Source organism: Macrobrachium nipponense, chromosome 2 (genome assembly GCF_015104395.2).
Source record: "Macrobrachium nipponense isolate FS-2020 chromosome 2, ASM1510439v2, whole genome shotgun sequence".
In the NCBI taxonomy this organism is placed as follows: Eukaryota; Metazoa; Arthropoda; class Malacostraca; order Decapoda; family Palaemonidae; genus Macrobrachium; species Macrobrachium nipponense.
The window spans coordinates 112704859-112722778 of record NC_087201.1 but is presented as its reverse complement, the minus strand read 5'-3'; the positions used below and the strand labels follow the sequence as shown (position 1 = coordinate 112722778).

At 40.1% G+C, this 17920-nt stretch overlaps 1 protein-coding gene across 1 annotated transcript in view; it reads left to right on the top strand.

Annotated features, from left to right (window-relative positions):
• LOC135221276 (endoplasmic reticulum transmembrane helix translocase-like) overlaps nt 1–17920 on the top strand; it is a 354729-nt gene that overhangs the window by 156583 nt on the left and 180226 nt on the right. The window contains exons 10-11 of the mRNA XM_064259089.1: nt 3781–3832; nt 5708–5810. Coding sequence (XP_064115159.1) covers nt 3781–3832; nt 5708–5810 — 155 coding nt within the window. The remainder of the gene's footprint in view (nt 1–3780; nt 3833–5707; nt 5811–17920) is intronic.

The following is a 17920-nucleotide window of genomic DNA, read 5'->3' as shown; positions in this document are numbered from 1 at the left end:
CCTTCATTCCCAATAATACTTCTATTATGACACAATTTTCTTTCAAATTTATGGTCATACCCATTTTGCCATTACCTATCAGCGAAGGTTTATCACCCTGCAGAATTTCTGTCTTCAAATAAATCTTATTGTGTTTAATATCGCAGGTATTGCCATTACTCCTTTTGACTTGTAAGATGTCTCACCAGAATTAAACACTTTATTAGACTCTGTCCTAGTATCCCTCATTCTCATCAACTCTTCTGACTCAAATCCATGACAATGCGTGCTAGTCACAATTCCCTGCAAACTATTGATTTAAATCCTGTCTAAAATTGCATCAACCACATCCCACGACTCTTCCTCTATTTTATTAGCTTCTACATAAACTTCTGTCCCAGTTTCTGTTTTCTGCTTATTTTCCTCTTGTTTTGTTTCAATTTTCTTCCTAGTATGAAAATTCTGAGGACAATTCCTAGCCCAATGCCATTCCGAGCTGCATGTTGCACTTACTGTTACTTTCCCTTCTTTGTTTATAGGATTTCTTCCACCCCTACCTCAATTCCATCTTCCTCGATATCTCTGGTTTTCCCTCCCTCTCCCAGAACTCGAATTGCCTTCTGACCCCCACCATTCCCGTTCCTCTTTAATCCCTAATCCCTCAAATAGTCTTTTCATTGTTTGCAACACTGTTTTGTACTCTAACTTTTCTTGCTCCAAGCCGATAATACCATTTGTTTTTTATTTTCCGTGGGATTTGCTTGCTCCAATACATGATAACCCTTGACTTCCCCTTCAAGCGTGCTTTTCCTCATTGTTCTGTCACACTCGGATGCTGTCTTCTTGTACCTAATTAAAAAGTTTGTCATCTTTTCACTCAATTCTCTTCTCATTTGAAAATAGTTCCTTATTCTACTGTAATTCTCCATTACCGTGTCATTTAGATAGGCCTTATCTAGTTTGTCTAGGCTTATCTTTGGACCGTCTGTACCCATAAGTTTATCTCTAATCCTTCCGCTAGTTCTCGTGCTTTCCCTTTGAAGCTCATTCTTATTTCTATCGCCGGGTATTTTGTATCTTCTCCAAACAACAATTGCCAATCTTCGACTAGACCTTTCCATTCTTTGTACTCTTGTATCCTTCTAAATCTCGGACATTCCCTTCTCCATCTAGTCTCCCTTTGTTCACTGTCGGACCCAGGCATCTTTGATCAACCAAGCTCTGCTACCAGTTTAAATATTAACCTAGCCTAATCTAACTTTTTTTTACACAAATGTACAATCTACCCACCTGTACGTGTTCTCCGATACCAGTATACTCCTGATAAAACCTTCAAACAACACCACGAACAAGACTTACAACCCAAAAGCTCCTACTCAACAAAGAGCTCTCTCCCACCAAACAAACAGCACATACATGTGTCTCCTTCCCTCCGTGTTATTGTTTACATCCAACAGACACCGCTGCCATCTTGTCTTCTATGACGTCACATCTTATGATGTCACAACACAACTTAAATATATCAATAGACACCTTCTAAAATCAACCATAGGCTGTCCATGCATAGGACAGCCACCATATTTCGACAATGCAGAAAATAACAATAACAATGAATTAATTGACTAAACTGATATATAATAAATAATCACAGTCTACTAACAGAATATATCAAGCAAAATGGGCAGTGTTTAGACTTAGGTCAGGGACATAGTCTTTTCTTCTCATCCCTGTGTCCCTTAAGTAGCAGATTTTCCCTTATTAGAAAATAGTAAAGGCCTATCGTCTTCTCCTATTAAGGGGTACAGAGCTATGCTCAGCTGTGTTTAGGGACAGGAGCTTTGATTTCTCAACAAGTCCAGACCTGTCTGATCTCGTGAGGTCCTTCGACACATCCAAAGTCAAGTAAGAATGATAGTGTCCGTGGAATCTGGATGTCATCCGTAAGTGACTCTCCATGTTTTGAACAGATGAAATTGTCTTCTGTTAGAGATTTGACTAAGAAGACTTTCTTGTGGATCTTGCTACGGCAAAGAGAGTAAGTAAACTTCATGCTTTGGACAAGAGAGTTGGCTTTTCCAATGGGAATGCGATTTGTTCTCTTCTTTTGGGTTTTCTGGCCAAGAATGAGAATCTGTCTCAACTATGACCATGATCGTATACCATTAATAGTCTCTCGGACATCTTAAGCCCAGAAGAAGAGTAAGAGTTCTGTGGCCTGTGAGAGCCTTAAGATATCTACAGAGAACAGAAAAAATCAGTCCATGCTGGGAATCTTTGGTGTTTGGTAAAGAACCCTTTAAGGCCCTTATCCAGAAATGCAGTTTCTTTTTTCTTGAGAAAGCTTATCCTAGAGGCGCATTCCCAAATTGAAGAAGATCTACCTGTTCTCAAATTACAAGCCCATGATAAAGAGCTTTAGTGAAATCTCTAGCATTTAAACTTACAGTCGACCCCCTTTACTTGCGGACTCAAGATTCTCAGACTCTCCTATTTGCTGCTTTTTTTATTCACTGTATATACCCCGTTTTCCACAGAAAATTTGCCTATTTGCTTTATTTTCCACTGAGAAATATTCATAAATTACTGTATTTTCATATCATTTTTGTTTCAAAATGCACTTTTTCTGATAAAACTATTAAAATACTTGAGTATATATATATTTTTTTAGCTTTTAAAATTGGCAGTTATAAGTGTTTTTAGAAGGGTTTTAAGTATTCACAGATTTTAGTTGTTTGTGGGGGTGTCTGGCACCCATCCCCCATGAATACTGTGGGTTTACTGTAATCTCTCTTAGGCAGTGATTCTACAGGTGACTTTCTGGAAGTGAAGTCAGTTTTCATCATGCATCATTTATGTGATGTCAAAGCGGTATATAATAACCACATTACATTAGGACCTTTGTCCGTGGCTGGCATAGTGTTTGGAGAGGGTAAGCTGGGCTTCCTTACCTCTCTTCGCCTTGGTATTTGGTGTTTGAGTTTTTGGGGAGCTTGGAGGGTACTGAGTACTTTGAGTGCCCACCAGTTTTTAGTGTGTGGCTCTGGTTATGTTTTTATGGGTGATGGTAACAGAATGTCTGGTTGTTTTATGTTATTTTGTATTGCGCAATGGGCAGGGTATTTGAATTAAAAAGCTTCATCGTCAATCTCTTACATCTAGTATTGCAAGGCTCTTGCAGTTACTTCGTTTAGTGATCAGAGTACTCCTTCATTGCAAAGCACCCACTTCGGTAGAGGCGATCCTGACCATGCTGCCACGCTTCTACATGGTGGAGGTGAGCGCCAGTCAGAGGTAGTAACTTCCTGCAGCAGCTTTCCCCCTAGATAAGGAACAACAAGCAATTTTTCAATGCTACCTCATTTCATTAAAAAATTGGTCATGTCTTGTGGTCTGGTCCATGAATCCCTACACCCACAATTTGGATTCAGCAAAGTAATTAGTGGGTAAGTTACTAATATGAAAATGATATTTTTATAGTAAAATGCAATTTTATATATATTTACCCAGTAATTGTGGATAGAGCCCGGCCTCCTCCCCTTTTATGGACCCAAGTACATAAAACAAATTGAGCTTGTGGATGAGTTGTTCCTCTTTTACCCCAAAAGTGGGTGGGGTCTGTCACCAACACATAAAAAGGCTATTGCTAATGCAAATTATAAATTTTAAACTGCCATCAAGAAGGTCTTTGCTAAGTAATTACTAGTTAAGTATATAAAATTTCATTTTATTATAAAAATATTTTCACAGAATTTTGAACTTTGTAAGCTGTTCTTCAATATAATTTTATAATCTTATTTTCAGTGGAACAAGTAAAGTTATACCGTGCAGTGAGGCTCCCCTAGAAACTATACAGGTAAATATATTAATCTGTCACTGAGTCCTAAATTCTAACCAAAACAGAGAAAAGCTTCTTAAGTTTAGCAATGATTACGTATTTTATGTATTAGCCCTGTTGTTTTTTTTTTTTTTTTTTTTTTTTTTTTTTTTTTTTTTTTTTTTTTTTTTTTTTTTTTTTTTTTTTTTTTGTGGTGGCTGAGGACACAAGTTGGTGTTTATTATATTGACAGAAGTTTAGTATGTGTTTCACTTTACCAATTTCCTGACAAAACAGAAAAAAACTTTTTATTTGTAGCTACATAAAAGGTAGATCTAGAGGTCCACTTCCAGATGAATGCTTACTTTGCATATATGATTGTCTAATCATAGCTGATTTAGTTTCGATAAAACAAGGTTGAGAAGATGTCTACAAATAGAGTGGTTGGTGGCATTAGATAAGCCTCTCTCCTGGGGTGCATACAAGAAAAAATATGCAACATTAGTAGAACAGATACCAAGGCTAAGGCCAAGATGGATTTATGTCAATAGGCAAAGCAAAGTTAGAGAGGGAATTAAAAGAAAGGCTCTCTCAGTGCCTGGAAGGGTTAAAAGTAGTGAATCACATAGCCGAATATAAATAAAGGATGTGTTACCTCAATGCTGATTGGCTTGTAGCATGACACATTATTGGTTGCAAGAAGTAGAAGAGTCAAAAAAAACACAGAGCAAGATTTAGCCCTGCTACTTGCTGATTGGCTTGTAGCTCTAATGGTTTTTGAGGGAGTATCACTTTTTGTAACTATTGATTTTAGTTCAGTGTTTTCTGTTACCGTATATTCTTATAAAATGTTTTGTGAATTAATCTTTATTTTCCTTTGTATAGTACTGTCAATAGTGTAGTAAATATCTCATAGTAGGGCTTCTGATATTTAGCTTAATATCACATAGAGTGAGGAGCAATGAAAATTGCTCTTATTGCCTATAAAAAATAAAAAATGGACGAGCTTGGATTCGAAAAGTAGGAGATGAGTAGTATACTTTATGATGCAGTAATGGTGTTACAACAATTTTCAACATGAATTTACTTCCTTTAGTTGCTTATTGAAGCATTCACTCTGCTTTAGTGAGTTTATCACTTTTTTTTTTATTTCTTTTTTTTTTAACTGGTTCTTGCTCAAACTTTTAGGAGCAGCGAGTCATACACTATTAAAATGTCATAGAACCCTGATGATTGTAAAGCTTTTGTATGGCTATGAAATGTATTTTTCAGCTACACCCAGTTGCTCCAAAATTTTATATTCTATCATTCTTGTGTTCATCATGCAAATGGAGTTTTTATCTTCATATATATATATATGTTTTTTTTTTTTTGAGAGCTCTTTCAGTTCCCATGCTAGGTATCCTTTGCCTTTGCTGCTGCAAGTAGAACCTGTTTTAATAATTAAAGTATACAGTATCTTCATTAATTATAAAGTGGTGTATTGTTAATTTTTCAGTTTGCAGTAAGTGAGAAAATTCAGTTATTTCACTTTAATTATTCATTATATGTTCTTCATTTAATTGTAATATTAAATTTTATATGTTGTGTTAATTATTTATTGTTAGAGTGTACGTGATAAAGAATGCAGGAATAAGTTACTAAGCTGTTCAAGTATTTTATGCTTTTTAAGAGATAAGACCTTTTCATGTGATTATGCTGGTGAGCAAAGAACTCGAGTGTACATTTATTGAACCTTATAGAATTTATGTTGAAAAGCTCATTGTTACTGCTAATCAGTTTAGTTATTTTATTTACTTTTATATTTGTAATTTTCACTTACTTGTTGATTAAATGCTATTTTGAAATATGTTGTTAGATTCATTATTGTGATTTGTACTAGATTATGTGCATTTGATTTTTATTATATTGCAGGTTATAGCGTCTTGTCACTCACTAGTCCATTTAGATGATGGTTTAGTTGGTGATCCGCAAGAGAAGGCTACATTAGCCGCAATCGAGTGGAACTTAACCAAAGGTTAGTTCATGATTTTAGCTATAAGGTTAATTTAATAAGGCTATTGTACTTACTTTAGTCAGGTTGTATAATAACTACTGTATACTATTTAACTGGATTGGCTATTGGTGTAGTAATTACCAGACTTGTTTTATGGCATCTAGCCACAAAGTACAAGGTTTGCAATACTTATTTTATTGATGGTGTAGGTAAATGATTTTTTCCTATGTTGTGAAGTATTCTTATTTCCAGTACCTCTTGTTTTGTCACCATTTTTTTTAAGGACACTTGTACTTTGCTGATTTACTTCACCATTTAATTCCTGTGCCTGTGCTTTTGAGTACAATAATGAGCATTGCCAGTTGTTTTTTGAAGTAGTACAAGTTTTCTTCTCATTGTAACAGATTGGGTTTACAGTTTTCATTTACATATTTACTTCTTACTCCAGTTTTAATTTTTGTTTCAGAATTTTGCTAGTTTTTCATTTTCCACATTATTAGTTTATGAAATGTAGACTAAAGTTCTCTCTGTGAAATGTCATAATATTGATAATTTTTTAAATGAACCTTGCCTCTCCATTATGTAAGTTTTACTCTTAACCAGTGATAATTCAATAGATTTAAAGAAAAATCAAGAATACTTGGTGGTACTAAGTTTTCTATGCATAATGTTTTATTTTCTTGTACTTCCCCCAACCCCCACCACGGAACTGATAGGTACAAACACCCGTAGCCAGTTGGTCTACATCTGTCGTCGGTTGCAATAGCAGACCGACAAATTTTAGATGTACTCGGTTTTCTGTTGGTTTGTTTTTGAAGGTTCTTTTATTTTATTTGGAATATTCATTCAGCAAAAACCTGAAGGTGTGAGTTGCAGTAATAGGCAGTATATTTCAATTCTATTGAACCTCATGATACGTTTATTGCTGAGGAAAGGGTAATGATTGTATAACCAATGTGAATCATAGTTTAACGAAATCATGCAGAATTGATCGTGAGCGGAGAGAGCGTGTTAGATTGTAGGAACAACTAAAGAGGATAGGTCTTGTAAGACTTGTTGAAGGGTTGCAAGTTGTGTCTGATTCCCTTTTTAGTAACTGTTTAGGTCCTCTGCTGCTTCTCTTTGATCTGTTACTCCAAGAAGCTTTCCAATTGATTCAGGGCATTAGATTTGATATGATGGAGTCATTTTTATGTTCACTTTTTGTAAAATTTTGTTGGGTAGTAGTATTTTTTTATTTCCGTTCTCTGATAGGATCGCTCGGGAAAGAATAAGAGGAGTCGCTTGACATTTTCCCCTCTTTTGATTTGATGTTTTTTTATCATCTTTGTAGTAGTGATGCTTCAACTCTTTCTGGTAGTATTTAAATGAGTTTTAGCTGCTTCCGCCAGGTAGTAAGCATTGACTAAAGCTGCCTCATCAAAGAAAGTTACCTTTTGCTTTTAGAAGTTTCCCTTGAATCTCTGTAGCTAAGGATCTTTTGTGGTTGAAGGCTACTTATTAACTTTCATTTAGTTTCTGGGGAGAATCCAAGACTGTCTTGGCATTCCCGTGTATCCTGGCATTTGTCCGCCAGCAGAATGTTGTGCCTTGCAGTTTTGATGCACCGATCACCAGCATCTAGCACAATTTTCTGCATTTTGCCACAATGCTGCATGCTTATCACCTGTACTGTGTGCTTATTGTCTATGTGCCTATCGCCTGTGTGCCTACGCTTGCTTATCTATTGTTTTTGAGCCTATCATCTGTGCACCTATTGGCTCTGTGCCTATTTTTATCCGTGCACCTGTTGCTTTCACACCTTTTTCTTTATGCCTATCACTTCCACATCTGTCAGCTGTGCTTCTACTGCCAGCATGCCTTTCACTGATGCACCTATTGCCTATGAGACTATCACCTGTGCGCCTGTTGCCATTGGGCTAAATGGCAATTGCATGGAGCGGAGAAATGTGTAGCAGATGTTCTTCGGGTGGGATATCTACTTCCCTTCAACTGCTCTCCCCCTCTCGCAGACAGACCCCTTCTCAATCCGACATATGCTTATAACTCCCCGAAGTATTTAGCTCTTCGAGGGGAAGTGTTGAAGATGCTGAACAAGGGTGTGTTGGGAGAAGTACAGCTTCCTTCTCTGGGGTTTTACAGTTGAATTTTCCTGGTTCCAAAGGTAACGGATGACTGGAGACCAGTAATTGACCTTTCCATCCTGAATCACTTTGTCAGAAAGATGAGGTTCAGGATGGAGACACCCTGGACAGTGTTGGCAGCGATAAGAGACAATGACTTCTTGCTGTCAATAGACTTGAAGGATGCTTGCTTCGAGATTCCGAATCGCCCTTCGTTTAGGAAGTTCCTTCGCTTCACTCTGGGAGAGCAGGTCTTCCAATTCAAGGTCCTTTACTTTGGGTTGACTACTGGCCCTCAGGTGTTCACAAGGGTCTTTGCCCTCATCTCAACATGGGTTCATGCTCAAGATATGGAGGAGTAATGATGGTAGTTTATATTTGACAACATCTCTGAGGGTTGCGTGAGAGAGAGAGAGAGAGAGAAATTGGTGGAGGAATAAATGGGAGTGGTTTAATGGCGGTCGTAAGTGTGTATGTTGTGGCGATCACCGAGTATATCAGTGGCAGTAGTATGTTACGAGAGTCATAAGAAGCCAGTAAGGCGGAAAAGACAGTCAAATTCAGTTGGCAGTTGGAGACAGTGTTGGTGTTGGCGATTTGTTGTGCTGGGTTGGAGTTGGTGTATGTTTTGGTGGTTGGTTTCGAGCTGTCAGTGGTGGTTGTTTGCGTGGTGATTGGGGTGTTCTTTTTTTGAGTTGTTGTGCAGTTTTGGTGTTTTTCTGTTTTGTAGTGTGATTCTCTGCGGTGGTTGTGCCTCGGCTAGCTTTGCCTAGCCTATATCTAGCGGACAGCACAGCGTATAGCCCTGAAGTCAGTCATTGATGGTGAGTACGAGAGCGTGAAGTTGTCTGTAGTTTTTGGGAAGCCAGTTGTCTTGCACGTAATTAGTAACGTAAAGGGGAAAGTGTGGCTGAGGGAAATTTTGTCAGCCGGTACGGTTAATGTAACTGTGGGGAGTTTGCTTCCTTTCTTTGCTTGCTTGTGATTCCACCATAGTAATTTTTGGTGCCCGAACAGGGACTGCTGGTGTGGCAGCTGCAGGACGATTGGTCTAGGCTAGTGTGTATGAGTGGTGAGAAAATTTAGGATGGAAGGATTGAGTGAGGTAGAGAGGCTGAAGGAGTTGAGGTTGGAGAGAGAAGTGAGAGGATGAGTGGATGTAGAGGGTGAGAGGTTAAGGGTAGTGTGAGGAGTTGAGGTTGGAGAGAGAAGTGAGAGGACGAGTGGAAGTAGAGAATGAGAGGTTAAGGGTAGAGTGTGAGGAGCTGAAGAGTGAGTTATAGGAAATGAGAGGAATGCTAAGGAATGCGAAAGTGGAAATGAAAGAAGTGAAAGGAGCAGAAGAGAGAATGATTGAGAAAATGGATAAAAAATTTAGAGTAATGATGAATGCAGTGCAGGAGATGATGAAGGGATTCATGGGAGAGGGAGCAGTAGGAGGTAGGCCTACTGAGTCTCTTGATGGTCCAGGAGCAATTAAGTAAGTGAAAGAACAAGTGGATGAGAGTATGAGTGAGAACAAGTGGATGAGAGTATGAGTGATGAAGGCGATTTGGTTGTGATTAGTAAGGGAAAGAAGAAGACACAGGATAAGGATAAACCTGAGGACAAAAATAAGAAGGGGCTGAGGAAAAGAAGAAGACTAAGGGAAAGAAGGCTAGTAAGGATGATGGACAGTATGAGACTAGGAATGAATACGTTGGGGAAAGGGCTGAGAGTGATTTAGATAGCGGTGAGTGGAAACATATAGGTAGAAAGAAGAAGGGTAAGAAGAAGTCTGGGCAAGAGAGTTGGGTAGCTTTTTGACAGGATTTTTGTTGCATATGTATGGGGTAATGATGAGTGTAGGGAATGTGCCTTATGAGTGTGAAAGCCAGGGTTGTGGAACAGGCGAAGAGGATAAAGAGTAGCGTTAGATATAGGAGAAAACATGATATTGATGAGGCAAGAATGAATGTTGGTGAGTCTTTGTCAAGGTATGTGTGCAGGCTGGAAACATTAGCTAGGAAAAAGTTTGGGGACAAAGGGATAAATGAGTGTAAAGAGGTAGTGAGGAAGTTGTTGGTGACTGTCCCTGAGAGTGTGTATGAGTTTATAAATCTGAAACGTAAGGAGAAAATGCGACGGATGAATGAAATTTTGATGTGGAACAACATTTTGGGAATGGTAGAGGATTATGAGTTAGATAAGTGTATGAAAGAGAGTATAAGTGTTAGTTTTAGGACTGAAGTAGCTGAGGTTATACCAGAGTTTAAGAGCTATAGGGAGGCAGCAGTTTTAGAAAGGCCGAGGCGAATGGCAGAGTGAGTGGTTGATAGGAGCGTTAGGGCAAGTAATGTAAGTACAGTGGTACCTCGACATACGAAAGGCTCAACTTACGAAAAACTCAGGATACAAAAGCAAATACGAAGATTTTTTTTTACTCTACATATGAAAATTGTTCAAGATACGAAAGGTTGTTGCTGTAAAGTCCCGAGATTCGCCTGGACCACCGATGACAATTTTATTTTTTTAACTCGCACGCCACCAACTTAGTAGACTCGCCACCATCCTCCCGCTCTCCCTCCCATTGGTTCCTGATGCTAGTCTTCGCCATAAGATCCTGCTCTCCTATTGGTCAGCATCTCTCCCATGATCCCGTCATGCATCTACATAGCGGCGTGCTTTTTCAGCCACTCGGCGGCATCATCGGTATCGTAAGCACGCGGAATTCGTTCGTTCTATACGATTTTGTTTATAAACATAAATTCGTTAGTGATTTCGTTGTAGTACTACTTTATCGTGTTGTGTGAGAACTTTACTACATACGTATACATACTACATAAACTTAATTACGTACAGTATAGTATATGTAGTCATGGGTCCCAAGAAAGTTGAAGTAGGAAAGAAGTGGATGCTTTCTTTGGAGACAAAAATGGAGAGAATTAAAAAGTATGAAGCTGGCATGCGATTGAGTGTGATCGCCAAGGAATATGGCTGAAATCCGTTAACAATAGGCACCATCCTTAAGCAGAAGGATGCCATCAAAGCAGCTACACCTTCCAAGGGCGTGACTATTTTGTCTAGCAAGAGGAGCCATGTGCACGACAAGTTGGAACGGCTGCTTTTTGTCTAGATAAAAGACAAAGAAATCGCTGGCGATACGATAACGGAGACGGCAATCTGCCAGAAGGCCAGCGCTATTTTCAGCGCTTTGACTGCCCAGGCCGAAGACGACAGAGGAGAAGGGTCATCGACACAAACCCCAGAGTTCAAGGCTTCTCATGGGTGGTTCGAAAAATTCCGTAAACGGACTGGCATCCATTCGGTGGTGCGGCATGGGGAGGCGGCCAGCTAGGACATGAAAGCGGCCTAAGCCTTTATTAAGACGTTCGACAAGATGACAATCAAGGAAGGCTACAGTTCTCAGCAAGTCTTCAACTGTGATGAGACTGGCCTTTTTTGGAAAAAAATGCCTTGTCAGACGTACATCACGGAGGAAGAGAAGCTAACTGGGCATAAGCCTATGAAAGACAGGCTTGCGCTCGCGCTTTGTTCGAACGCCAGTGGGGATTGCAAGGTGAAGCCCCTACTTGTGTATCATTCGGAGACTCCTCGAGCCTTCAAGGCCCACAAAGTGCTAAAGGAGAAGCTTCCGGTGATGTAGAGGGCTAATGCAAAAGCCTGGGTAACGAGACTTTTGTTCACAGAGTGGGTAAATCTTTGTTTCGGCCTGACAGTGAAGAAATTCTTGGAAAAGAAGCGCCTCCCTCTGAAATGTCTGCTGTTGTTGGACAATGCCCCTGCTCACCCTCCTGGCCTTGAGGAAGATATCCTAGAGGAGTATTCATTTATCAAGGTTCTTTATCTTCTGCCTAACACCACCCCTCTCCTCCAGCCCATGGACCAGCAAGTGATATCGAACTTCAAGAAGCTGTATACGAAACATATTTTCAAGAGATGTTTCGACATCACCGATACCACAAACCTCACCTTGCATGAAATTTGGAAGGAGCATTTCGATGTTGATGCATCCGACTCATCGATCAAGCTTGGCAGGAGGTTTCGAGGCGAACCTTGAATTCTTCGTGGAGGAAACTTTGGCCTGATGCCGTATCTGCCAGAGACTTCGAGGGATTCGACGTGGGCGAAACTGGTGCTGCAGATTCAGGAACAGTTGACGATCCTGAAACTGTTTCGCAACCAGATCTTGACGAGATCGTTGCTCTTGGCAAGTCCATGGGGCTGGTCGTCGACGAGGACGACATCAATGACCTTCTCAAGGAGCACCAAGAGGAGCTTATGACGGATGACCTGAAGGAGTTGGAGGACATGCAGCATAACGTCGTTCAAGAAGAGTTCTCTAGCAGCTGCGAGGAGGAGGAGGACGACCCTATGACAACGGTAGAAATTAAGGATGCTCTAGCTGCTTTTCATAAGGTGCAATCATTTGTAGAAAAGACACACCCCGAAAAGGCTTACACAGGTCGTATGCTTGCGCAGTTCGATGACGTTTGCCCGAGTCGTTTCAGGAGCATTTTGAAAAGCAGGCAGAAGCAATCTTCCTTGGATAGATATTTTTTGAAGAGGCCTTTACTAGCAGGAGTAAGCAAAAAGGAAGATCCAATTGATACTACCAAAAAAACACAAAGTTGAAAGTGGTGAAGAAATTGAAATTTTGTATATAAAAAAAAAAAAACGTTAAGTATTTAAAAGTAAAAAATATGAAAATTAAAAAAAGAAAAAAAATTAATTTCAAGTTTTTGTAAAGTTAAGTGTTACAGTTTTGTTAATGTGTTTCATAAAGTTTAGTTTATGTTTCCTGACATTTTTTTAATGTGTTTTGTAAAGTTAAATGTACATACTATAAGAAGTTTTCTGCAGTTTGCCCTCCTCTGTCGCCACTTTCAGAGATAGCCTTACTCGAAAGGTAAGGTTCCACATTTTACTACATACGTACGTATGTACGTACAGTATTTCTTTCATACCATGTACACTAATACACTTTATTTACAGGTACGTACATATTAGTACAAGTACGTATTGAGTTAGGTATTGAATGGTCCAAATTGTTGTAGTATTTCATTGTTTATTGGTCAATTTAGCTTTATTATAAAATTTACTGGGGTGTTTTTGGAGGGCTTGGAACGGATTAGCCATTTTACATGTAAAATGCGGTTCAAGATACGAAAAGCTCATGATACGAAAGACGCCTCAGAACGGATTAATTTCGTATCTCGAGGCACCACTGTATAGTTAACCCTAAGAGAGATCAGAGTGCAAGCGTTGGAAGAGTAGGGTCAGTTAGTTGTGAACGAGACCAGCAGTGTTACAGTGCCACAGTGACGTGGATGGTATGGTGTTGCCGTCCCACCTCGGTGGTCGCAAGTTCAATTCTCGGCCATTCCATTGAGGAGTGAGAGATTGTGTATTTCTGGTGATAGAAGTTCACTCTCGACGTGGGTCCAGTTAAGATGTTAAGAATTGCTTGAATTGCACTAAAAGTAATAAAGCTGATATAAAGGTTCTGTGTAAAGTAATACCTCAATCTTAAACGATTCAAGTTACTTGAATTCATAATAGCATGAACTTTTTGTTGGAATCTAACTATACTTATCATACACAAGTTTTTCACAGACACACGAACGCAAATGTAATATTTCAAATCCTCAAGAAACCCTGCAAAATTGTTTGTATAATTTTTATGTAATTTGCAGGTTTTCAAGCTTTTATGTGTAAATTAAATAACATTAAATAATGAAAATAATAATTCTCTCTCTCTCTCTCTCTCTCCTCTCTCTCTCTCTCTCTCTCTCTCTCTCACTGAGAGAATTTTTATGTAACATGTATATATATTTATTAATATTTTAAAATGTTAATAGGATTAGATAATAATAATAATATATATCACAAATTACTGTATTTTCACATCCTTTTTGTGACTAAATGGACTTTTTTGATAAAACTTTTATAATATTCAGGTATAAGCCTTTTTAGAGGGGTTTTCTTGTGTTCGAACTATCTCTCTCTCTCTCTCTCTCTCTCTCTCTCTCTCTCTCTCTCTCTCTCTCTCTCTCTCTCTCTCTCTCTCTCTCTCTCTCTCTCTCAATGAGATGAGAGAAGACCCAGAAATATACAGAGACAGGAGAAAGACAGACAGAACAGAGGACTGGCACAACAAACCAATGTACGGACAATACATGAGACAGACTAAAGAACTAGCCAGCGATGACAATTGGCAATGGCTACAGAGGGGAGAGCTAAAGAAGGAAACTGAAGGAATGATAACAGCGGCACAAGATCAGGCCCTAAGAACCAGATATGTTCAAAGAACGATAGACGGAAATAACATCTCTCCCATGTGTAGGAAGTGCAATACGAAAAATGAAACCATAAACCACATAGCAAGTGAATGCCCGGCACTTGCACAGAACCAGTACAAAAAGAGGCATGATTCAGTGGCAAAAGCCCTCCACTGGAGCCTGTGCAAGAAACATCAGCTACCTTGCAGTAATAAGCGGTACGAGCACCAACCTGAAGGAGTGATAGAAAACGATCAGGCAAAGATCCTCTGGGACTATGGTATCAGAACGGATAGGGTGATACGTGCAAACAGACCAGACGTGACGTTGATTGACAAAGTCAAGAAGAAAGTATCACTCATTGATGTCGCAATACCAAGGGACACCAGAGTTGAAGAGAAAGAGAGGGAAAAAATGGATAAGTATCAAGATCTGAAAATAGAAATAGAAAGGATATGGGATATGCCAGTGGAAATCGTACCCATAATCATAGGAGCACTAGGCACGATCCCAAGATCCCTGAAAAGGAATCTAGAAAAACTAGAGGCTGAAGTAGCTCCAGGACTAATGCAGAAGAGTGTGATCCTAGAAACGGCACACATAGTAAGAAAAGTGATAGACTCCTAAGGAGGCAGGATGCAACCGCCCGGAACCCCACACTATAAATACCACCCAGTCGAATTGGAGGACTGTGATAGAGCCAAAAAAAAAAAAATAATAATAATAATAATAATAAATAATGATATATAATAATAATAGCAATAATGATAATATAACTATAATTACAAAATTAATGTGATAATATTTTGAATAAATAAAATAAGTTTTCCATTTCACTCTTTTAATTAAGGACAACTCTCTCTCTCTCTCTCTCTCTCTCTCTCTCTCTCTCTCTCTCTCTCTCTCTCTCTCTCTCTCTCTCTCTCTCTCTCAATGAGATGAGAGAATTTTTATGGTACATGTATACAGTGAATCCCCATATTCATTGATAGTTCGAACACAAGAAAACCCCTCTAAAAAGGCTTATACCTGAATATTATAAAAGTTTTATCAAAAAAGTCCATTTAGTCACAAAAAGGATGTGAAAATACAGTAATTTGTGATATATTTCTCAATGAAAAATACTCTGACTATGGCAAATTTCCCATGAATAATTTGCAGATATGGTCCAAGGGGAAATCCAAGAATCTTGAGAACGTGAATACAGGGTTCCATGATATGTTTGTTAGTATTTTAAGATATCTATAAGATTAAGTAATAATAACAATAATAATAATATCACTTTATGTAATTACAAAATGAGCAAGAGTCTATCATTTCCCTCATCTTGTGTTTTTAACTTAAGAGAAGCTCGAAACTAGAACTGTCAAATATGCCAAGTTATGTGACAGGTGGGTGGAGTATTGCCAATTAGCAGGTGAACAAACCTTCAGTCTTAACAATAGGATAATTTTCTAGCGCCTTGTTGGATCCGGTTAATTTGCAGATGGAAAGCAAGGAATCTTGTGAGATCTGGCAACATGTGCGTTTATCGGGTGAAAACTGGTCAAGGACCATGCACCCACACTACTGCAATCAGTTTTTTTTTTTTTTTTTTTTTTTTTTTTTTTTTTTTTTTTTTGTTTTTTTTTTTTTTACTGCCTGGGTGAGAGTCGCGGTTGCCCTCTCTCGGCCTTTTACCCGGTTCTTTGCCCATTTTCACTTGTGGTTCTGTGTATGTGCATGTATTATGGCTTCTTCTGATCCCTCTTGGCCTCATCAACGTATGTGCCCGGGAACTCAAGGTTTCCCATGTTCTCGTTTCCTGGCTTCTCTAGCGACAGACCCGCAATCCATTTGCAGTAGGTGTCGTTCTAATGTTTATACCATAACGAATCCCTGCCCGGAATGTCATGCGTGGCCTAGAGAGTTATTTTATTGTTAGAGGGAGCATCATAGAGTTTCTACCCTTACTTCGTGGGAGGGATTTTCATCTCCTCTCCCCGATGTTTCGTCTCCTGCTGCAGTAACCCCATACTAGTGTAGTGCCTTTGTCTCCTTCCTTTTCTTCCATCGATTCATTGTTAAAAGTAATGGGAGGCCCTCAGGCTGATTTATGTAATGTTGCCCCCTCTTCCCGGAGAGTTAATTTACTTCCCGAGAGGGAGGAGGCTTTTTCATCAGTTTCTTTTGTTTCAGAGTTGGAGATGGCCAAAATGGCTGGTGCTCTGGGGGTCAATTGGGCTATGGGGTTCATCCGCCTTGGAGGGTTTGCCGACGCACTTCATTGAAGCTCACCTCTCCCCCTCAGGCTACCCAAGCTCTCACCCCCTCCTCCTGGCCTTGTCTTCATTGGTAGCAGGAGTCAGCCATATTGTATTGCTCTGCCAGTGGCGCTTGCAGCAGCTTCGAGTCAGAGAGCCGTGTCGTCAGTGCCACTGGTGATATCACGGGGTCAGCCATTTTGTATCACTCCGCCATTGGTGCCTGCATCCTCCTAGGGGTGAGGGGAAGCCATGACGTCAGCGCTGCTAGTGACATCACTTCCATCGATGACGTCACTCCCAGTTTCCTCCACTGCGCCGCCTCGCTCATCTGTGTTGTCATAGTTTGCTCCCGTGACATCATCGATGCCTTCCGGTACGCTCCATGTCCCTTTCATGTCGTTGGCACCCTCTCTTGCTGATCCATCTGAGGCTTTATGTCAGGCGGTTCTTAAGAGGTTGGACTCTGTTTTGGAAGATAGGTTTGCTGCCATGTCAGTGGGGAGGACTGGGAGCAAGTGTGTTGTCTCCCCCCCTCCCCCTGCCAAGAGATTGTGTAAGGAGCCAGTGCTGTCTTCCTCTCCTTCTCCCCCATCTCTGCTGCGTCAGTGTTTCAAGTGTTAGAAGGTTAAGGACTTTGCCTTTTCTTCCTCTACAAGTGAGGAGCGGCATGCCTGTGTTCCTGCGAGTGTTAGTGTTTCATCCCCTGTGCAATCTGCAGTGGCTGCTTTATCCTTTACATCGAGTCATGAGTGTGTTGCAACCTCACACGTTTATGTAGATGGTGCTGATTCTTCCACTTCTTAGGCACCAGGGCCTATCCGTCACCGTAAGGATCTCAAGGCGCCTGTGAAGAGATTAAAGGTTATGAATGCGGAAATAGTGTTGCAGGAGTGTTTGTCTCTCCCTCCCCTTGATGCTACTCAGGGTTTGACTCCGAGGAATTCTCGTTCTTTGTCAAGTCTTCAAGACACTTCTTCTACTGCCATTCAACTTCTCTCCCCTGCTCTCAGACAAGCCTCTGCTCAGGAGGGTGTATTCCCCAGATTCTCCGTAGTTCTTGGCTCTCCCGGGGGAAGTCCAGAAGATACTGGACAAGGATGCAATAGGGGAAGAGGTGTGTCCATCTTCGTGGTTTCATAGCCACATCATCTTGGTGTCCAAGGCATCAGGGGGTTGGAGACCTGCAGTCGATTTATCCACCTTGAATCATTTCACCAGGAAGACTAAGTTCAAGATGGAGACCCCACGATTGGTGTTGGCAGCTGTGAAGGAAAGCAACTTCATGCTGTTGATATATTTAAAGGACGCATATTTCCAGATCCCTATTCATCCATCATCCAGAAAGTTCCTTCACTTCTCTCTTGGAGACAAGGTCTAAGAATTCGAAGTCCTGTGCTTTGGGTTGACCACAGCCCCTCAGGTGTTCACAAGGGACTTCTCTCTCATCTCAAGTTGGGCCCATGCTCAGGGGATCCATTTGC